This window comes from Armigeres subalbatus, chromosome 2, assembly GCF_024139115.2.
Source record: "Armigeres subalbatus isolate Guangzhou_Male chromosome 2, GZ_Asu_2, whole genome shotgun sequence".
NCBI classification, from domain to species: Eukaryota; Metazoa; Arthropoda; class Insecta; order Diptera; family Culicidae; genus Armigeres; species Armigeres subalbatus.
This window is the reverse complement of record NC_085140.1, coordinates 16,055,286-16,079,372: the sequence shown is the minus strand read 5'-3', so window position 1 is coordinate 16,079,372 and position 24,087 is coordinate 16,055,286. Positions and strand designations below refer to the sequence as shown.

General features: G+C 38.3%; 2 protein-coding genes across 3 annotated transcripts in view; both read right to left on the bottom strand.

The window, feature by feature from the left end:
- Nucleotides 1-24,087, bottom strand: part of LOC134217961 (guanine nucleotide exchange factor DBS) — a 502,406-nt gene that overhangs the window by 453,213 nt on the left and 25,106 nt on the right. The window lies entirely within an intron of this gene.
- Nucleotides 12,204-12,743, bottom strand: LOC134214059 (uncharacterized). The gene is made up of 2 exons (XM_062693501.1): nt 12,650-12,743; nt 12,204-12,587 (listed from the first exon to the last, which is right to left on the bottom strand). Exons 1-2 carry the CDS (start codon nt 12,688-12,690, stop codon nt 12,245-12,247), a joined length of 384 nt encoding a protein of 127 aa, XP_062549485.1. The 5' UTR covers nt 12,691-12,743; the 3' UTR covers nt 12,204-12,244.

Sequence of the window (24,087 nt, the reverse complement as noted above, 5' to 3'; positions counted from 1 at the left end):
TTTACGGACCATGTTGAATTCTGAAAAAAAAACTTTTAATTGCGAGGGTGACGTTTTGAATCGATGTTTCAACTTGCCCCGCACCACGCATTTCTATTTGCCCCGATGAGTTGAACATGCAGAGCAATATCAAACAACCAAAGTACAAAAATTAAAACGGGTCTTTAATCGATTTTTCATAATCATTATGCTTATTCAACATTGATTGATTACCTACCGTGAAAATTTGATGAAAAAACTCTTCCAAACATCGTTTTGAGACCTGTTTCATTGACACGTCAAATAGTTGGTTTGCATTTTGCAAAGGGCGAAAAATAAACAATGGCAGGGATTGCTTTTGAAAGCTGCAATCTTTCGGGAATGACAGTCAGAAGAAGCGTTTAGGCGAGTAGTTTGTTGAAAAAAAATATCAGAGCATTCGGTCGTTTCCTATCTGAATTACAGCTTCCGTTTCAACTTACCCCGCATTTCAACTTGCCCCGGTGTACCTTATGTGAGAAATTTGAACATATTAAGTGTCTTTAAAGGCATGGTCAAGTCTAGTTTTTCGTCCACTTCGCGGTCACAGTTCTTGTTATGTCACGGTTATAAAAAATCTTGAAAATCTGCTATTCGCGGATAACATTTTATCTCTAGAATATTGGATTTGACACCCAAGTACATTTTCTAACGCGGAGGGTATTTAAAACTTTGATATTATATATCAGTGGCTCTCAGAAGAACCGTTTGCTTCAAAGAAATACATTTTCTATCTCCATCTGTTGCGTCATGTTGCAGCGGACTGTAAGGCTGATGCTGGGTCCTCCTGGGTGGAGTGCAAAACCAAAGCTGTCTTCATGCAGCGTATCCGCTTGACGTGTGCTGTTTCTTCAATGGAACCAGCGGGATGCGAATTGCCTTAATGCAGCATGCGACGAACCAGTGACGAATGCCACCCAATTGCGAAAATTATTATTAACTCTCTTGGCCCTGATAAGGGCCGAAAATTAACTCCTTTCGGGGAACTGGTTGACCGAGGGGGTTTCTTTACTCGAAACCAAAACACACACACACGCGATTTCTTCAAGAACATTGCAGTTCTTTTTCTTTATTTTCTTCAACTTGTTTCGGCTCGATACCAATGCCGGCCGGTCTCGGCTCAACACGGATGCCGGTCGGCCTCAGCTCTTCATTGATGCCGGCTAGTTTCGGCTCGACTCTGCTGCTGCTGCCGGTATCTCCTCGGCATTGCTGCGGTGTCGGGTCTGTAGAATGGGCTGCCTCTGGAACATTTTCTGCGGCTGTACTGGCATGCTTTGGCTGATGGTGGCCTCGGCGCTGCCGGGCCGAAAAGCGGATGATGCGGACGATGCTGTTTTGCGAAAAGTTGCGAGTGCTGTCGAATCGATGCTGCTGTGGCTTTGCTTGTCCCGGTTAGAATGAAAGAAAAAAAATCGTTTTGCGCTATTTTATGCCTTCTCAGCAGACCCAGCGGCAGCTCATTCGCTGGTGTCTGCACCAATCAGAACGCGGTAATGGATACTTTGCATTGAAAACAGTTTTAGGCCTATTGAAACAAGCTCTTCGTGTCTAATCAATGATGAATATGAAACGTGTACTTATAATCTTTTGCTGTTCAGTCAGATGGACGCTATTCACGCTGTTGTACTGCTGTTGCTCCTGTTGGGAATTTCATTGCTCAACCGCAGCTATTATTCCGACTGGTTTGCGGGTGCCCAACAAATAAGAAAAAATATGATGATGATAATATCCCGTTGGGAGTTCTGAACAGAATGAGAAGGAAAAATTGCGCCACCCTCTTTTATGGCTTATTTTGGTGCGCAGTTGCAGCTTATGCAGCGTATGCACCCATCAGAATCAAGCGAACAAATGACGCGAGGAACAAGCGGCACCCATATTTATAGGTTTCAGTGCAGTCAATGTTTTGCTTCGAAAACAGTTTTAGGCCTATTGAAACAAGTTTTTCGGGTCATATGAAGTATGAATATGAAAGGCATACTTAAGATCTGTCGATTAAGGAGTTTTCAGAAGAGATCCGTTCACTGGGACAAACGCTATTATCATTCAAAATCTTTCAACACAGCGTAACGCGGTCGATTTAGAAATATTGAAATGACACCCGGTATAGTGAAGAGAGACGTAAGTCCTACGTCAAAAATATAGGGGGTACCTCAATAAATGAAAAAGCTCGAAGGGGTACCACTAAAGAAAAAGGTTGAGAACCGCTGATATAGGGGAACTGTTCCGTTTTCCATCTCACTGAACATATATTCATCTCATCGCAAAACGAAGAAATAAAGCACCAATCTCGTCGCTTTTTTTTTGCTAACACGCGTGCTCACTGGTGAAAAAAATCACAAAAATAATAAACAAACCCCCTAGATGTTATGTAGGTCGACAGCAAATAGGGGAACGGTTCGCCACTTCATCTCATAGCTCCTATTTCCATCCCATCAAAAACAAAGCAATGAAAAGGAATTTGGTTTGTTTATTATTTTTGTGATTTTTTTCAGCAGTGAGCACGCATGTTGACAAAAAGAAGCGACGAATTTAGTGCCGTATTCCTTTGTTTAGCGATGAGATGGATATATGTACAGTGAGATGGAAATCGGAACATTTCCCCTATATTTCGATATTATCACCCCGTGTTATGATAGTAGCAAATTTGTATTCAATCGCAGATTAGAAGAAGCTAAAGGTTGAACTACAGGTTAAAATAATGTGAAACATTGCTCCGTAATAAAAATGCTTTTGTTTTTCAAAATAGGTTAGGTTTTAGTGAAATTAAATTGACATTTTGCTGGATTTTTACTTCCTGGAAATACGTTAACTATCAACTTTGGATTCTGTTTAAAATACCATTCGAATTTCTTTTCAGAATCGAAAGCAGCTTCTGTTTAGAACCTTCAAACGGATTATGTTCAGAATTTCAAACAAGAACCTAATCGAACTCTATTCAAAATTAAAACGAATTCCGAAAGGATACTGCTCCAAATCTCGATGGACATTCTGTTCAAAATCACGTACGGATACTCTTTATAATTTCAAACGGATTCTGTTTGAAATTCCGAACGAATTCTTTAGAATTGCAAACGAATCGTGTTCAGCATTCCAGGCGGATTGTGTTTATAATCTCGAACGAATTTTTCTCAGAATCTTGAGTGGATGCTGCTACGAATCCCATATGGGATTTTTCAGAACTCTCCGTTATTTGCTACGACAAATTATAATGCACAATAAACGTTAACTATAGAAAAGAAGAGATAGAAGAGAATAGAAGAAGAAGAGAATAAGAAAATTATTTTGAGCTTTTAGTGGAATGTCTTTACTTGCCTCAACGTCAATAGAATGAAGCGTAAGGCCAGACATTCTAATTTCCAGATTAAGTTCATTTTCGATTTTCTGTTATTGTGAAGTAGACAATTCTTTTTTTTTTCAATTTGCTTTACCCCATATTTTTCAATCGTTTGATTATTTTCGAAACATTAAGAATCATTCAAAGTCTTTCTGAATTATTCTGAATATTTCGAAATCATTCACCGTAAAAAGAATGACGACATTAAAATTTAGAAATCAGCGAACATAATCAAGTTTAAGGCTGTTTCAAACCGAGGGAAAATTTGTTTGGACTTCGGTCCTCGCGGATCAGAAGCATGTCCGCAAATTTCGCTTCTATATGTATGGGCGGAATTTATTGTATTCCGTTGTAAAAAATTAGATTTTCAGCCCGATTTGAAATATAATCCGGCGGAAATATTCGAGAGTCCGAACTGTAAGCCAGCCTTATAGGCCCGGATTTGTTTTACTTTTCGCGACGAAATTGCATGAGTCCTGAAGTGTGAGTCAACTTTTAGCAACTCATTTGAATCAATTTCGATTAAAAAGACTGTTAATCGATTAGATTTAACATTTATTCGCAAGCGCCAACCATATTCGTGGAAATAATTAACGTTACATTTTATTAATATTCTTTCCTTGCTGAGATTCTCATCCGCAGATTTTCACTCACTTATATTCATGAAAAGGGGTTTTAGCACGGGAAATCGATAATCTCACCCTATTGCTATCGCATTTGTCATTTTTCTTAACATTATTTTTTCTCATCTCTCTAAAGCCCAGGCTTTAGGCAGGGTACTTTGACTATTTTTTATTACCTATTTTGGATTGTTCAGAATTGGGAAAGTTTTTGATATATTGGTCAATGGGGGTCTCCAGTAGCCTAGCGAGCAAAGGCGTACGATTACCAATCCGGAGATGGCGAGACCGATTCTCGGTCCGGTCTAGGATGGTTTCGGGTTGGAAACTTTCTCGTCTCTCTGAGCATAGTGTATCCATTGTACTTGCCACACAAGATACGTACTTATGCAATGGCGGGCATAGAAAGCTAATCAATAACTGAGGAAATGCTAATAGAATACAAAGTTGCAAAGCAGGCCAAGTTCCAGTTGGAATGTAGAGCCATCGAAGAAGAAGAAGAATAAAATCCTCAATGCATGTTTAAGAGTGATTTAAAATACGATTTTTTTCGTTTCTTCGTGTTTTTGTCCACGTTTTATTTGAAGAGTGAAATATTTGTAGTTAAGTATTTTTTCACGACTAACTGAATACACTTGAAGGTTATGGTGATGAATGACTCACTCTAACTTCATACACGGAAAATGAAAATTAAGCCCATAATTTTGAAATTTCCACAGCTCTTCACCCTTATTCTTGTTTACGTACGAACGCGCTTTCGAACGAAATCTGATGCGCATTCTCGTTTACGCCAGCAAAATCAAATGGGGGAAAACATTCGAACGAACTGCATTCGTTCGAAAGTTTCGTTCGTCCGTAAACAAGAATAGGGGTGCTTGAATTTTGTCACAAGGTTTTTTGGCATGTCCTGTTTTGCAAGTGTGTTTGTTCCGTTTTTCACCAAAATGATCTGGTCAGCCTACTATTTTGGTGTGTAGTAGGTGGTAGACATATGTATCAAAACAACAAATATTTAACCACCAACGCAGATGATAAGATACTGTGGAAGATACAACCATAAAAGCGACAATATTCGAAAAGCTTTATGTGCTTTACGAGAGACGGTGCAAGTTTAAATCCCTGAGGCCGACCAAGACCAAGGGCCGAAACGTAGGAAACTAAATCAACGTGTCGTTTCGATTTTTTGTGAGACTGAAAAGCTACTAATCACAAAAAAACGGCGTCACCATCAAATGATGTGTCGACGCGAAAGTGTCTGTTATAGAACCCATAAATCAATCATTCTTCCGTTAAGAAGCATTAAAATGCCCCGTTTTATGATGCTAAAGTGAGCTATAAAACTCCTCAATTAGAACATGGGCGCACTTCAGTGACTAAAATGCGGAGCAACACTATCCAAGCGTGCTGCACCAAACACTTCGTGAAGTGGATTGATTTGCTTACCTTCCTTCCACAACTCGAAAATATATCTCCTTCCAGAAGAGGCTCAGATGCGATTGCGATATTTACGAATCGGCTGTGCTTCAGCTTCAGTAATCCAAGCATCTATTTGAGATTAGACAAAGGCGTCGACGATTTGTGCCGACCGTCAGACGGAGAACCCGCTAAAGTAGTTTCACACTTCAAGAGCACATCTGCTGACTCTCGCCGGAGGCGACAGATTGGGAACGTTGTTCTCGTCTGGGCAGAATATTTCGTTTGAATAGTGACGATTGAGATGGAATACGAGGAGTGCAGTAACTAGCGTAGGTAATCAGCCAAAAATAGCCATGTAGTTAATCTTGTTTGCGGTACAAATTGACTGATTTTTGATAATTATTTATTATTATAATTTTGATAATTATTGACTTATTTTTGATAATTATATTTGACAAAAGCATGAATACAAGATTCAATAGGAAAACATCCACAATATGCATTGATTTTAACACAAAATCGATCCTTAATATCAGCACAAGGTGCCTGCAGACAAGAACTCTATGACTCAACCATATTGCATGGTCCGCCTGGGACGCGGACGACTCGACCGATCATGACCATAAAGATAATGGCTATAATCACATGCATAATAGCTCTCAGGGAACTAAATTTTACCTAATATCAATTTAGAGAAATGTTGACTGTACCAATTTGAAGGAGGGGGTTTGATTGGCTTTCAGTCAATTTTCTTCTAAGGTGAATTTTGAACATTTTGAAACGTACGAGATATAGTGTGGACTGCGTGAAATATGTAGGTATAAAATAGTAGAACGAAACATCTGTAAGCTGGCCATGTTCTGGTTAGAATGCATTTTCAGTAAAAGGAAAAGAAAATCTCCATCTCAACAAAAGAGCAGACTTTTCTGAATCACAAAGCAGACTTTCTACGGCAAGCTGCTGGCCCGATATGGTTTGTCTGGAAGCGCAAAGCTGCCGCATGATGTGGTCTATTGCGCCATGCATACCAATTTAGATAATAATAATACTGCCGGTGCCGTAGATATATGGATGCATGTAGTAAGATGCGGCCTGCTCCGACTTTGACCATCGCGCCGTGGATTATCTCCACTGGTTCCTCCACATTATCGTTTACCCGGTCTACGTCTGGGGGGAACCACCAACCTTTTCTCCGTTTGATATGGTCTGTGTCATGCAAAAAGCCGAACGGCACCGGCGGCTCGACAAATGACTGCAGTAGATGCAATATGTTTGGCCACCGAACCGGAACAGGCAGAGCTGAAGAAGAGCCGGCCCGTACCAAACCTCTCGGGAGAACCACATTAATTAGAATACTGCGCAGCTGAATGCAACGCCCCATGCACTACATCATCATTTGGCGTCCAAGTGGCGAAACGTACGTAACCAATATGTGCTTGCCTGCTACCGGACCGTACACATAAAATCAAGACAAAATTTTCAAAACGACTTATCTGCTTTTGTAAACAAAGATTGAAACGACGATTTCACGAATCTGATAGCTCTCCCACGCAAACCAACGCCATCAACAGGTAGCGGATACCTTCACCTACCTATTGGTGGTGTTGGTTTGCGTGGGAGTGCTATCAGATTCGTGAAATCGTCGTTTCAATCTTTGTTTACAAAAGCAGATAAGTCGTTTTGAAAATTTTGTCTTGAAATATAAGAACCGCAGCGGCAGGGAGTGCGACCGGAACATTTCCGATTGGAAAAGAACGACCAACGTGGTGTTATGTTTTGGTTACACGGTCCGCTGGTTTTCTCTATGCACTCGGTTCAATTTAGCCCCAGGGGATCACGCACTATAACGAAATTGGATGATTCTATTCACGTTTAGCAGGCCCTACACCACAATAGCCATTTTGCAGGCAATATATTGATAACATTGTTTCAATACAATCGCTCGGAACAAATAGGGAAGCGAATAAATATACCGTAAATGTTCGCCTAAATTTTGATTGAGTTACCCCCTTTCGTATTTTAATCCTCCTGTAGGTATTTAGCATGAGGCGGCATTTTTGATTTTCCATTGCAAAAATCCCGTACCTTTTAAAACCAATGGGAACAAAATTCGTGAAAAAAAATTCCCAAGGCAGTCAGTCAGTCGTGATATGAAGAGCTCTGGTAATGGTAGGGCACCCGCATTTTTGGCGTAATTGGTTCATTTTTATAATTTGGCTTCAGTAGTAAGAACAACAATTTGGGGCGGTAATCAGTCAAGCGATAAATCAATTAAAAAATGTCAGACAATTTCAAATATTACGAAATATTACTAAACTTTGATAATTACCCAGTGCAGCGCTCTAGCCAGTGCCTCACCACCATGTTTAAGCCGGAAGTCGTATGTCCTGCGCGCTCGTTCATTACCATACCGCCACCGTTGTCTGCTACATCGCCCTTCATGTGCTCTTCGTAGTGCTGCCGCCACCCGGTTCCCGTTTATATCCTTACACATATCGGGATGTGGCACGTAGCCCTTACGGGAACGGTTTAACCTCTAATAGAAATTTCTTCGAAGGTTCTTTTATAAATTTATTTGGAAGTTCCAACACGAATTTCTTATAAAATCCTTTGAATTTTTTTTTCGAAAATACCTTAGAAACTTCCACCAGAAAATCCTTTGGAATTTCTTTAGTACAACCATATGAAATTTCTTCCGAAATTTCAGCAGGAACTATTCCGGAAATTTTGTTGGAATATTTTTTCCGAAAATTTAATAAAGAATGAAATAGAAAATACGAAAGGAATATTCGGAAAAGTTTCTAAATGAAATTTCAAAGCAATTTCCAGATGAAATATACGAAAAAAAAACTTTAAAAGTAATGTCCGAATGATCCTAAAAGAATTTCTGAATGAATTTTTAGAATTGAATTCTTAAAAAAATCTTAAAAGAATATCCAAAGGTCTCAAAGAAATTCCGGAGGAGTATCCGACGGCATTATAAAAAAATTGAAAGGATTCCTGGATGAAGTACTGAAGAAATTTCATAAGAACTCCAATAATAATAATAATTCTGTAGCAATTTTAAAAAATATTCAAAGTAATTGCTAAACCAACTTCCGCAGACTTACCTAAAGCCATTTCTATAAGAATTTTTCGAAGGAATTCTCCTAAGGGAATTACGGAAAATGTTCCTGAAGTAATTTCCGAAGGTATTTCTGAAGAATTTTTCGTAGGAATTCCAACCAAATTTCCAAAGCAATTGCCGAAGGAATTTGTAAAAGAATTTCTGAAGAAATTCCTAAAATAATTCGTTAAGAAGTTTCCGGAGGAATTTTCGAAGAAATCTTGGAAGGAATTTTTGAAGAAAGAAATTCTCAAGCCGCAAGTAGATTTTTAAACTTGACTCGACTTTCGAGTCGAGTACGAGACACTGAAGACGACCTTACTGTTGAGGTCGAAATACGCATCTGTCAAGGTACAATTAAGCGGTGGAATTAAATGGGATTGTACAAACTCGTCTTACGACAAGTGAAGACATTCCACTAAAAAGCTCAAAATAATTTTCTAAACCAGATTTTTTAAGGTTTTCCTAAAGGAAGTTTTGGAGGAATATCTTGATGTATTTCCAAAAAAAAATCCAGAGAATTTGCCAAAACATCCCTGGAGGTAATTCCGAAGAAACTCTCGGAAGAATTCACAGAAAAATACAAGAATTTCGGAGATTGCTTCAGAAGCTCCTTTGGAAATTTCTTTAGGAATTCCTTAAGAAATTCCAGCAGAATTACGGGAGCCGATGGTATGGAATGTCCAGTGGAATACCTGAAAGAATTTCTGAAAGTATCGCTAAAGGAATTCCGGAGGGGTTTCTAAAACAATTCTTAGACAATTTTTTAAAGGAATTTTCGAAAGAATTTCTTAAGGAATTTTTGAAGGTATTTCTAGATTTATTAGTGAAGGACTTTTGAAGAAATTCTTTGAGGGAGAAGAAATTCACGATGGAATTCCTGAAGGAATTTTCGAAGGTATACCTGAAAGAATTTCTAGGTGGCTAACCGAATTAATTCCTGGGGAAAGGATCTTCCGAAAGAACTTTTGAAAAAATTCATTTTGAATAAATAACACCTGAATGATTACGGAAGAAATTTCTGAAGCAACTCCTGATGTGAATTCCTAATGAATTTTCGAGAATATCCGAAGAAATATGATGATGGATCGACTGAAATCCTGACAATTTTTTATTTGTTTTGGCAAGTCTTAATTCCAGATCCAAAACAGGGTTTTGTTTTACTGCTGTACGATTTTTTGAAGGACTTCCCGGAGAAATTCCTGGCAGAATTCCCGCAGGAATTTCATCAATGTTGCAGAAGGAATTCATGTAGAAATCCTAAAAAATATATAAAAATTCCAATAAGAATTTGTTTAAAAATACTTCCAAGGATTCTTTTAATAATTCCATAGAAAATTCCTTAAACAATTCCTTCAGAAATTCATTTAGAAATTCTTTTCCCTAATCTATTCAAGTTGTTCTTCGGAAATTCTTATTGAAATACATTTGGAAGTTCCTAGAGTTTCTAACGGAAATTTCAAAGGATTTTCCAAGGATCTAGAGATCTCTCGAAGAAATTCCCAAAATAATTTTCTAATAAAATTTTCGAAGGATTCCTAAAAGAAATGCTAAAGGATTTTCTGAAGAGATTCTAGAATGAATGCGTAAAGGAAATTTCTAAATATAATCCGAAAACCTAAAAAAAAAATCGAAAAAAATGCTGGGAGAAGTTCAGAAGAAATTCCTGAAGAAAATTTCGAAGGAATTTTAAGAATTTCTCCCTAGAGTTTCCAAAGGGATTTCTTGAGAAAGTACTGGCAGAATTCTACAGGAATTTCCAAAGGTAATCCTAACACAATTTCCGTTAACTGCGTAAGTTTCTTAATTATTTCTGGAGGGAATTCCCGGAGTGGAAAAAATTGCTGAAGAGAAATTTCAGAATGTATTCACAAACAAATTTCCAAACCAAAACCTCAAAGATTTCGGAAAGATGCAAAAGAAATTTTTAAAGGAAATGCTAAAGTTATTTCCGAAGGAACTTTTACAGGAATTTCCAATAGAATTTTCGGAGAAATACTTATCATAATTTCCAAAGAAATTTCGAGATTTATCCAAAAATTCTTTCGTTTATAAACCTAAGAAATTCTAGGAGAATCAGTTCTTATCTTCAGAGCAATTTTGGTGTATAGAGGAACGGTTCGCCACTTCATCTCATAGCTCCTATGTCCATCCCATCAAAAACAAAGCAATGGAAAGGAATTTGGTTTGTTTATTATTTTTGTGATTTTTTTTTTTCAGCAGTGAGCACGCATGTTGACAAAAAGAAGCGACGAATTTGGTGGCGTATTTCTTTGTTTCGCGATGAGATGGATATATGTACAGTGAGATGGAGATCGGAACATTTCCCCTATATAATTAAAGTTCAGGGAAAATATTCGATTTAGTCCCAGCTTAGGTCCGCAAGGGGTGTCAATACAATATTTACTCATATTTGTTTATTTGTGTATTTTAATTCAGCTGACAAAAATAGTCTCAATGAATAAAACTTAATTTAAAATTAAACTAATTAATCACGACTAACAATACGGAAAATGTCAAGTAATCACTGTCGTCGTTGAAGCGTCGGCAGTTGGATCGAATTGGTTCATACAGGGCATAGTTTCTGTGTCGTTGTTCCCAGAACAGGAAGTCGCGTTGACGAAGCATTCTTTCAGGTGCATCCATGTAAAGCTGTGCCAGCAATAACGGACAGTCGATGTAACCCGTAAAGCAGCTTTCCGGCGAATTCAACTAGCCTAGGTGTACCAGTTGTGGCTATAGCACTAGTTGTCGAACTAGTGCTTTATATGCCAAATGACCAATAAAATCACCGCAAACCAAGTTCATATCGATAAAGCATATTCATATGACACGACAACACCTTTGATTTCCTCCAAAACAAGCAAAGCATAATTGTAAAAATTGATTTTGCTTAATTTTTAACGTCCTTTGCATCAGAGTCTAGGGGAACGGTTCGCCACTTCATCTCATAGCTCCTATTTCCATCCCATCAAAAACAAAGCAATGGAAAGGAATTTGGTTTGTTTATTATTTTTGTGATTTTTTTCAGCAGTGAGCACGCGTGTTGACAAAAAGAAGCGACGAATTTAGTGCAGTATTTCTTTGTTTATCGATGAGATGGATATATGTACAGTGAGATGGAGATCGGAACAGTTCCCCTATTATATAGAGTTGCGCAAAGAGGATCTTCTTACACTTATTCTGAATGATCTTCTTGTTATTCCGTTTACAACTTTCATTTTTGTTCAACCCTGAAAGTGACTTCACGGAAGTGTTCACTGCTAAAGCTTTTTAATTCGATAACCAAGTCACCCACAGAGTGCAAACACGTGAGTTTCTTGTTGCTACTTTACACTGTGCCGGCAAAGTACTCTTTAATGGGTAAAAAAGTGCCCATTATGAAGTTAAATAGTTCAACTCATTAAAAGAGTAAACAGCGTTTACTCATTAATGGGTAAACGGCTTGTACGTCAAAATCAAGGGTTAATTTTACTCTTTATCAAAAATTTTATATTGGGAAAAAGGAGTAAATAATACCCATTTTAGCATTACGACGAAGGAATATTTCGGTTTTATTTTTCTTTGAATTTGTATGTAATAAAAACATCTATATTCTTAGGAATTTTCACTAGAATGTTCACATTTTTATTTCAATGAATTTTTTTTTAATGTACAACAAACATCTCTGATGCACTTTTATCGCTCAAAAAGAGCGTGCAACAAAGTGAAGTCATTCATGTTTGGTTTGAAACAAGCCGCCCAGACCTAGATCCGTAAGTGGCCGTCCGCCAAGGTTTCTGCTTGCTGCCTATACGCGGAGCACAGAACAACTGAAGTTTGGTTTGAGGGGATCTGCCCAGAGCCACATCCATGAGTGGCCGTCAGCCAAAGTCTCCATCCTGCAAATACGACGCGCAGCTGAAGTTTGATGTGAGGCAAGCGCCCAGTCCCATATTCGTAAGTGCCCGTCCACCAAGGTCTCTGCTTCCAGCAAATACGTCTGAATGTCGTCGTGTTGTAATCCGCTGTGGGAGCAGAGTCCGTCGAGGCAAATTCCCGCAGGGGTTCATTTTTGCACATAATTAGGTGGTGAGCGATAATTAGCATACTGCAATAACGAAAAAACAACTAGATTATAAACTTTTATATTAATATAACTAACTGACTTACGTTTTGCAAAACCAAGAACTTGACGAGATAACGCCTGCCATTTCCGCTTTCAAAACATAATCATGATGAAATCACAAACAGCTCAATTCATTTTTCACCCATTAATGGGTAAATGCTTGGAGGATGAAAGTGTGCACAATTTACGCATTATACAAAATTTCAAAATACCCATTATTTTGACAGCTTCATATGTCATCAAAAAATGTGTATTTTTAGCACATTAATGAGTAATGCAGAGTTTACAGTGTATTGGGGGGTGTATTGAAGTTTTTTGAAGCTGTTTCTAGAACAAATCTAATACATTTCAATTCATGCGTTTTAATTCGCCAGAATAATTATTAGGCGATAACAATACTTCCGCCTTACCAACAAGCATTTGTTTACTTTGCTCGATAGGTAGACGGTTTGACAGTTCAATAGGTAGATTTGGCTTCACTCTTTGCGTAACTCTATATATAATAGACTCTGCTTTGCATCAGTTGTCGCACTAGTGGTCCCAATTTGGCCAGTCCCATAAGAAAACAATGGGATTTGCCAAATAAGGAACCAAAATTAAGATTAGTGCCACAACTGGTGCATGCGTTCCTATTATGGATTAATCAATTTTGAGGATGATCACAAATTTTATTGTGGTTTTCACAGCTGTTCTAAGGAGCAGGAAGTAAAACCTTTCGCTTGTCCACCCATATGCAGTGTTGTAAAATGTCATTTGCATTCGTTTGTATAATTTCCCCAGAACTTGTTTCAGAAGGTAGCTATCAATTCATGTTGTATGACGAACTTATAGCGGTTAAATGGGCCTACAACTTTGTCTAACGAGACTTTGCTGTAAATATGTAATCTGGGGCGTGGGAGGCAAAATGTCATTCAAATGACATTATGTCAAATGACACGTGACATTTTGGAGAGTTTTCACTCTCCAGCCTTTGATGTTATACTTAGAGCAATGTACCCTTGGACAAAAATATAACCCTACTCAAGCGTTATGAGTACATTCAAAATTATGGAAGAAATTTTGCTTCTAAAGAAAGTTATGAGCAAATTAGTCAAATGACATGCAGATGACATTTTACAAGCCTGCCCATATGCCTTTTACTGTTTTTTTAATAGTTGTTCTTATGTATGGCGAGTCAATATAACTCACGAATAGATGGATCGATTTGCGAGATTTTCTCTAGATTTTTTTTATACACATGAAAAGTTAGGATATTTTACTGGGAAAGTTCAACAAATGTAGAAATACTATCGAAAGCTATCAGCTCGAACTGAAATCGATCTAGAGGACGACGCTGCAATATCCTAGGCTGCAATCAATTAAACGAATGACAGTTAAGTAGAAAAACCCTGATTAATCCACCTAGCGGTGATGATGCCTTTCTCGCTCGTTCAAAATAGTTGATAAACATATATGAAAAGTCTAAAATAACAATTGGTGAATAAGACTTATTTTTAACATTTATTTATACCAGATGAACCGGCCTAGGGTCGAAGATCTCGTAAATAAAGATAGCGCTAGTTGCAGTAACTTATTATACAGACTGATCGAAATTTTGTTATCATTTAGTATTAGTAACTAGCGCTTTAACTCTGTTATTAGTTGAATTAAAACAACAAACTATTAGGCAGAGCTGTAGAAAAATAATCGCACTAGAACTCTGCTGTAACACGTTTTGACATTTAACCTCTGGAATGAGTCATTGTAGTTTGTCAATGATCGAACTAAGACTATTAAATTATCTAAAACATACTTGCATTATAGAAAAGTTTGAATACTTTTTCTACTGACTTCCAAAAATAGAAAATTTTCTCCGAAGCCTACCAAAACTCATTTTCTCCTACATAATCCGAGTGCTTTTTATTCGAATTCTTCTAACAGACATGCTGTCATTATGAACCGGGTTCCAATTATTTGGTCTAGCGAAGTCCAAGGTTTAGGACTTATGAATAGCATGAATGAATTAACTATCAAAAACCGCACAGAAGGTATGCAAGCAAAAAGGTACAAATATAGTAAGTGAATATTCATAGAAAATCAAAATCTTAAAATATTTTCTTGATTTACAAACTAATTGTTAGGCCAGCCGAAGTTGGATTTTTCTCCAGATACAGGCAACTTTCCCAATTTCAGAAGTAGTGCGCTGGATTCGCCTACAGATGCGCTAAACAACGCATCAATTAGTTTGACAAATAAAACTTCGGAAGAAAGTTCGGTTCGGAAGTCCCGACTTATTGTTTGTATTGTTTATTTATATTTATATATGTTTATATTATTTGTTTATATTTATATTCATGTCATTTCTTTAATTGAATCCATCTGATTATTTGGAATATTTGAAAGAATTCAGGTCTGAACTTTAGATGATGGAGGTAGGAAATGAAACATAAATACATAAGTTGAGAATCGATATGTACTCAACAGTTTTCTTTAATGATTGTTAGCAGAAACAAAATAGCTTTTGATTTATCTTGGTAGTAATCAAACTTGCCCACCGAGTTTCAATAGAGAGTAAACATGCCTCGGGCTGAAAGTCTCTTTAATAAAGACACAAAAAAAAAAAAAAAAAGAGTAAACATAAAGGAAATTATATTCTATAACTTCAATGCACAAAAGAAAAGATGCTTTGCTGAATAGAAAAGACATAATTCGGGACCGATTTGCGATTTGGGCGTAACTTATTTAGTAAACAAACATTGTTCTGTGGATTCCGTAGAATGCGAACGTTTTTCTCAAAAACTAATTCCCTTACCTGCTAGAAGAAAGCCTATTCTGTCGGATACATATCGTGGTTTTCTCAGGAAATGCTTGCTTTAGCAGGAATTCACCTTCCAATGTTTGTTTACAAAATAAGTTACGCCCAAATCGCAAATCAGTCCCGAATTATTCAATAAAATTAGAAGCTTGCGAGTTTATGGTGCAGCAGACGCTATATCCAAGGAATTGAGACCGGGGATTTCCCTCTGCGCGATATTTCCGCGGAGCTATCCAAAATTTTCTTTTTTCCGTAATACATACTCATGAACCAGTTTCCCCAAATTTCATTTGCTCGGATCAACATTCAACCCAGCTGAGCTAAAAATAGAACATTGCCGCACGCAATGCGATGTGTGTTGGTGATGCTTCCTTCGGCAATACTCATCCGACGGCAAGAGACTGAAGCGAAAGCGCAAGCGTCCCGCGTCCTCCCGCACACCAGCTGCGCTCCCATATGCTGATTGAACGCCACAAAGAATGATGCATACATATGCGTAAAAATAGAACAGAAGCACGGCTTGCCGCTGATGCTACGATGGGCCGACCGATCCACAGTGGCGGAAACCCAGACAAAACCCAAAACAAATCGTTTTTTCGTGAAGCTGATATTATTTTAATTTTGCACATTTAGTCAATGATAATTCCTCAATTTGTTAATTGTAGTTGGTAAATTTAATTTTTGGTGACTTGGTTCAAGTTGATGGTGTAAAGTATCTCCTAAACATATATGTAAGGGAAAATTAAATTTGACTAAATTTTGTATCGGGAAAGATTCGGAAAGAACTGATATGATGCATTGAAATATATATTTTGTCACTTAACAGTGGTTAGTTTGGCGAATTGCGCCTTGCTGCACCAAAGCGGGAAATTAACTGTTTCAAGGTTAGAATTAAGACGCTGCTGTGATCCTAAGTCATGGGCTTCCGGAAGGGATAGCATAGCATATGTCGGATAACTATTTAAATTTCAAAATGAATTCAGCGTTACAAAATTACTGTTGCTAAATTTTAAGCGCAATCGTAGGTTTAGTCGAGCATTTGTATGGGGGACCACCACTGCGCGACGGCACATTGCCATTCCTTCTTTTAGGCGCATTCGAACTATAGACACTATAGAACCTATAGTGTCTATAATTCGAACGGGAGAGCGTTGAACGTGTTAAACAAAGCACGATGCTTTTTGAAATTGCTATATGAGGACTGAGGAGTATTTACAGGCTGTTATATAGGGTATTTGTGCTTTTCTTAGCGCTTGATAGCAATAAGACATGAGAAAAGTTATGTCTAATAGCCTATTCAGATTGGGCTATTTATGACTTTGTTAAGTGAGAGGGTATCCAATTATTACGAGGTGTTCAGACTACAGCAAGATAATATATCTTGACGTTTCCATGTTTCCTCATTTGCACGCTAATACAGGGTTGAATTCAAGTAGAGTTTTTAAATTTAATTTGCGAAATCAAGCATTTGTGTGGCGACAATCGAACATTTTTTTCTGAACAAAGTTTCCACGAAAAAAAATATAAAAAAAATATGAAAAGGGATTTTTGAAGAATATTTGAAGCTCTCATTAAGGATAATGAGCGAAGCTACATTCATTAGTTGGGTGCGCCGTTCTTCGGGGAATCAGACTATTCCTCAATTTATTTTTAAGTTTAAAAAGTATTTTGATTCTGTACTATGATCGAACGGAGATTTGATAGAAAAATTTAGATACTTTTGGGAATTCTCACAAATAAATAAAAAAGGACGATTGGACCAATTTTCAAGAAATATTATCGAACTAAAATGTATTTCCACCAGTATCTGCATATGAAGGGCAAATCAGCAATTTTTTTTTTTTTCAAAAATGGAAACTGAACCATTGCGTTCTACTCGACAATCAATGATACAGCTTCTAACAAAATCGAATCGTGTGAATGTGATATAATTTAAACTGGATTTGGGATGAATTATGTAATGCATTACCAATCCATGTTTTATTTAAAACTAGCAGACCCGACGAACTTCGTTTCGCCTAAAATTGATTTATTTTCTGATTAGATCTCGAGTTATGAAGAAATTGGTGTTTCATTTGTATGGGAGCCACCCTTTCCAAAGCGGGGAGGGGTCTCGAACCATCTTAAGAACCTTCCCCGGCCCCAAAAACCTCTACATACAAATTTTCACGTCGATCGGTTCAGTAGTTTCCGAGTCTATAAGGCACAGACAGACAGAAATTCATTTTTATGTATATAGATTATTCTACTTTATATATACATCCCATTCAAATCGTACAGTTGTCCCACGTGAAAAATGTTGAAATCCAAAGTATATTAAGCCATTCAAGGAGCAGAATTGAAAAAAATTATTAATTATTTATTATTATTTTTAGGTTTAAGTTAAATACTTCTTGTTAATTCTAGAGAGCATCTGTTTTTTAAACAATTCATGTTGAATAAGTGGAGAATAAATAATTATCATCATTATTTTTCATCATATAAAATGCTTTCAACATGCTATAAATCACAATCCGAGTTATTCTTCAGCGCTCAGAAGATTTCCATCTAACATGCATTCGACCCTGCTGCGACAGAAAGAGCATGACTGTCAACTACGAAACGAAATGAAGAGAGAATTTTCTCTCTGGCAAAGAGAGCGTGTGGCTTGTCATTGTCAGTTTTGTTTTGTTGAATTTCTCCCTGCATCCCAGTTAGAACGAAAGCTCTCTCGTAATAATTGATCGTAATAAATTCTTTATGACTCTTTTTAGCGGGTATCTTTTGACAGCGCAAAATGTATGGAATATTACGTAAATAATGACATCATAAAGCGTATTTACCCTGAAACGCCAATTATTATGTCATTAATGGCGTAATCTGAATAGGCTATAACGTTTAGCAGAGAAGAGGATTTTTAATTATTGAACGGATATCCTACCGTAAAAAGGTCACCCAAAATTACTATTTAGTAATTTGCATAGGGCACCCGTAACCTGAGGGGTTTCCTATTGATACTTCCCATTATTATACACATATGTGTCTACTAGTTTGGATATAATTATGCAATTATACCAATATAATTTTGCATTAACATCCTCGAATCAATAGTGAATCTACTTTTATCTCAATTAAAGTAACAGCGTATCCAAGCGATTTCAATAGTTTATCTATTAGAGCATCATTACTGGGCGCGAGTGTTTTGATCATCCTCGCAGCGCTGTCATTTTAGTTTAGTCACTCTTTTTCCCACTGGTCACTATTTTCGGTTATCATTTTGGTGGCTGCATTCCGTACAGGTGACGTTTAATAGTTCATCAAATAGCAGCGCTGTTATCGCGCAATGTACCAAATTTGATCACCTCTCCGCTGCGCTACTGTTTTAGCAGCGCGTTTAGTAGCGACCGGAAAAGTTTCAATTAATGATACTGCGCTGCCAAACGGCTTATACTCACCACCGGCAATTTTGCTCTAAGTTAATGTGTTGAAACTGTATATTTTAATAACCAACGGGAAAAGCTAATATTTTCTTTTCTCAATCCATTAATACTTCCAGTATATGAATCGGTACCCTAGCAGAATAAACTCTGATGCTTATAGAGGCAATGAATATATGCCCAATTCGAAGATTTATATTGGTATGTATCTTGTCACATGCTATGTGCATTGATGGTGCTGTGGTGTAGTAGCCGCTTCCCGACCAAGAGATCACGAGTTCGAATCCAGATTGCAGCATTTTGCCTTTTTTTTGCACGTAAAAACAGTTTTTTGGCCATAACTCCGAAACGCAAAGTTCAATCGATCTGGGACTGCATTCCGCGTCGAATGCAACTTGTTGCGAGCAAATCGGATAATGATAAATGCCCAAAAACGTGTCTCACATTTTTGTACACATACACACACACACACACACACACACACACACACACACACACACACACACACACACACACACACACACACACACACACACACACACACACACACACACACACATACATACACACATACAGACATCACCTCAATTCGTCGAGCTGAGTCGATTGGTATATAACACTATGGGTCTCCGAGCCTTCTATAAAAAGTTCGGTTTTGGAGCAGTTCTATAGCCTTTCCGTATACTTAGTATACGAGAAAGGCAAAAAAAAAAACAATCCAAGCAAGATCAGGCAGGTTCGACTAAATAATAGAAGTCAAATTCGCAGCCGAAAATGTCAGTAATCTTGTTAGTACCTAACGACACGTTTTTGCCGAATTATTTCAGCCTGATAAATTGTAACGTTTGGACGTGGCTTTGGCTCGCGTTTTACGTCCGTTTTTTGTCAAACGTCGTTTCGGCGTTTTATCCGATTGATCCTGTGAGAAGGTGCTTCATAACCCCACAATCAAAATAATTTTCACTTGGAAGTTACTGGAAAACATATATAGATTTTTTCCATCTAGTTTCGCTTGTAAAAGTTAAAATGTTTCGTTACCTTAGCAACACACATGTTTCACATAGGCTACTGCAATTCTTATGTGACAAGATTTAGTCGAAATCAAGTTGCTGCAATCATTTTTCGCTGACTTGTGCTGCTCGGGTAGTGATGGTACTCACGGCACAAGATTCACTAGAAAACTAATTAAATTTTAAGTGGAATTTTTGGAGGCTGTATACATAGATGTTAAGTGACTCCTCGGTAAAAATTGTGTATAATACTTATATATTGATATTCCGTCCACTTGTAAGCGGACGGGGTTCAAAAATTGGAGATTGAAAATTATTCCATCTCCAAAACATGTTTGCTGAAATCGTTTTCTAACGCTTCTCCATCTTACTTCATTAGCGATTGACGACAAACATACATCTTGGTCTGAGTACCTCACTCATATATTTTTCAGACATTGAATTGAAGTAGAAATCACTAGAAAAGTATATAGATATTGCTTTCCACATATTAATGTGGCTTTCACTACATTTCTTATTGATGCGCATATGAAATATAAGTAATGTCTATATGATTTCAGTAAGGCCGATAACAGTTTCAATTATTAGGGTCTACATGAATTTTCATAGTGCGTGTGACCCAGTGATACCGTTTCTGGTAGGGCCTCTTGCCCTCGAGGAACTACTAAACTGAACCCGGAATGGGCTCAGTCCTGTTGCTGGTCAGGCTGGTGGTCTAAAGCCAGGAATGCCAGGAAATGAAAACCGGTGGACAATGGGGCGCCGGAAGGCTGATGAATCGTGCAGAGTGATCGATAGGGCGTACTACGGAATTGAAGGCGGAATGTTTTGCAGATTAGTTGGCGGGTTCTAGTTAACGGGAGATGATTTTCTTGACACAGGCGTTCGGCTGGACGCTGACGGGTTGTATGCACGCAGCTGTATAACGGGGCCGGATGACAAAACGTCGAACTGATACTTTGGCTTGCTTCCCCACACGAGATAGCAGCGAACATTCGCCGGACGATAGATTTGAAGGAACTGTAAGACGCGTTTAGGCACTTGACCGGACGACGACCTGTTTAATCCGTAGATTACCTGCCAGCTTCCTACATCCGAGGTGACTGACGACGGGATTCGCCTTCGTTCCTTTGCCTCTCCGGAAACCAAATTGTGTATCTGACAACGAACCATTAGACTCAACTCAATCGTCGAGCCGATGAAGAAGCTTCCGAAAACACGATAACATCGCGATAGGACGATACGAATTACAATCGGACGCGGGTTTTCCAAGCTTTTGAATGGCTATGACTCACATCTCCTTCCAGTCATCCGGAACAATACCGATTTCCAAGAATTGATTGAATAGGTTCAATAAGCGGATCTTCGCGACGTCTGGGAGGTTTTTCAGCAAATTAAACCTGATTCTATCCATCCCCGGAGCAGAATTGTTATATGAAAGAAGTGCGAGTGAGAATTCAACCATCGAAAAGGGTCGATCCATGTCACCACTGCAGTCAGCTGAAGTGACGCGAAGCATTCGCTCCACTGGAACGGAATCCGGACAGACTTTCTTAGCGAAATCGAATAACCACCGTGGTGAACTTTCACGATCCTCGTTAGCCGACGACGCGTTACGCATTCTTCTACCCAAAGACTTAAAAGTGTCTTCATTGAGGTCTCACGCGACAGACCCTGGACGAAGTGCCGCTTTTTTTCTCGCCTTAACCAACTTCTTGAGCTGTTCCCCAAGGGCGATATATCGCTTATGAAGTACGACCGAGCCATGTTTTCGAAAATCATTAAACGCTGTGGATTTCTCGCGATAGAGCTGTGAACACTCGCCATCCCACCACGGACTGGATGGTTTCCTACGGACCGAAACTCCTGGCACTGGCCGGCGTTGTGCCTTGAAAGCGTTGTTAAGAATCATTTCGGACAAAAACTGGTACTCTACCGACTGTTTACCAACAACAATTGCCTCAGCATATTTGCCCCAGTCAATGTGCTTCGTGAGGTCATATGCGATGTCGACCAGAGGAGGCTGGTATGTTCCATTGGAGATTGATATTGAGATCGGCAAATGATCACTACCATGGGTATCCTGAACAACCCGCCACGTGCAGTCCAGGGTTCGAACATATTCATCGAAAGATCGAAAGATCTAATCGGCCATTTACGAGCCTGCGAGATATCGCAGTTCCCGGGACGATACAGAGGTCTTTTCCTCGGATAATCACTTTACATGCGACGGCTTCGATGCCTGACATACACTGAAATCAAATCGCCATTTCATTTTATGTGCGGAAAACACATAGAACAGTATCGACTGATTTCAATTCGATTCTATGTGCAGCATATGAACATTTCCTGCTTACCATGTAACCTACATGCGAAGCGAATACAAAGTAAAGGAAATTTATTTACAACTTATTAAATCTGCCAATAAATTTTATGTGCATGGTCCGATAGTTGAACACTATTGGTGGCCGCACATAAAATTCAAAGCGTGCAATAATGAAGAAGAAATTCGACAAACAACAACATGGCGAAACTTGCACCGCCTTCAGTTATAGTAGTGATGATTTTTCAGAATGCTGCTGGTGGTTCTAGTGAATTTTAATTTGGTGACAAGATAACGTAAGTAATTTTACGATCATCCAATGATTGACTTTAAAACATTTTCTTTCGTTTATTAGATTCGATCAGCATCCTGATGAAGGAGTAGCAGCAGCAGCGTAGCAGAGTACTCAATGTAGATGCTGTTGTCCGGATCATGTTGTTAGTTACAGGAAGTATATTCCCATTACTTTCAAGTGCGAGTGAATTCCAGGATATTGGTGCCAGGATTAGTTCATATTTCGTAATGAATGAACAAAATTTTGGATGTATTCATGTTTTGAAATGTGTACGAAAACAATATTGCACAGGTGCACATTTTGACGATGCCGTTCCTGGAATTTGGAAAATATCAACAATAGTCGAGAATATCATCTGCTTACTTGCTTACTAACCAGCAAAGAAGCATCGGGAAAATTGGAGAAAAGTTTTCAACGACAACGCAGGCCAATGTTTCATGCTATTGCATGCACAATACATCCTGAGCCCCGTCACGACGCGTTGGGAACTTGTCGACATCTGAAGCAATCCTTTCCATTCATGCTTCAATGCCGATGCCGCTTCTTATCTCTTTGATATGTATAATTAAGAAATAAACGAAAAATGTATGCCCTCGAAAAATATATGTTACATTCATTTTAAATCACGAAAAAAAATAAAAATTGAGTATAATAGTTAAGCCTTTCAAATTCTATTAACAGCCACAAATAAAAGATATTAGTCCGGCTTAATAAATTACCCTTGACGTGCATTTATTATATACATGCATTGCACATAAAATTGAAGAACCACGAAATTTCCTATTTTATGTGCAGAAACAATAAAAGGTATTTGCAAAGCTTGATTGCAAAAATCTATATGCGTTGCACATATAATTTAGATGGAATTTTAGCTCAGTGTAGGTGCAAGGTCGACTCTATAGAAGGAGTGCTGTATTCTGATCCCTAACAGTAATCCGCCATGTCTGTCTGCACGATCTCGGCGAATGATGTTAAATTCTGGAAAATGGAGGTTCACATCGGGTGTTAGCCATGTTTCGCACAAAGCAAAAACCAAAAACTTAAAAATATCTAATTTGTGAAGGATGCTTTGACAGTTCCACTACAGAACCGAAATCGTATTAACCTTGTTGACCTTGTTAGCCATCGAAGGATACGATTGTTTCAAGTAGAGGTGTTTTGGAAGCCAGCTGCTTCAAAAGGAGTGGCAAAAGAGGGAGAACTGATTTAGCCATATTTGCCACATGGTCAGAAGCGTTAAAGAAGTCCACGATGCCAGCAAACGTGAACATTGGAGATTGAAGCACTATAGTGGAATATGGCATTGCTCTCGATGCCCAGCAGCTGACGGAGAAATTGAAAAAGTAGGAACATCAAGGATTTTAGATGTCCCGGAAGGGGCGGAAACTCCTGTTCTTCCTGGAGAAAGACTCTAGGAGCTGAACGTTTGGGCACACTTCCACCTACCTTCATTTTGCCATGTGGTAAAATAAGAAGTTCCACTGTGAATCGTAAGTCGCATATAATGCATCAACATGGATTTTACATTCCATGTATGTGTATTTTAATTTATTTTAACCAAAATCACTGCTTCGCGTCGCGTCGGTTTTTTTTTTGTTTGTATAGATTTGCCCTCAGAATCTCAAGTCTTTTGGTTCCCCACGA

What these genes read in the sequence shown, in the direction of transcription:
- LOC134214059 (XM_062693501.1), bottom strand. Translation starts at nt 12,690, where the DNA reads ATGGCAGGCGTTATCTCGTCAAGTTCTTGGTTTTGCAAAAC. An exon ending in AGTTCTTGGTTTTGCAAAAC is followed by an intron (nt 12,588 to 12,649) that starts GTAAGTCAGTTA and finishes TCGTTATTGCAG; the next exon opens with TATGCTAATTATCGCTCACC.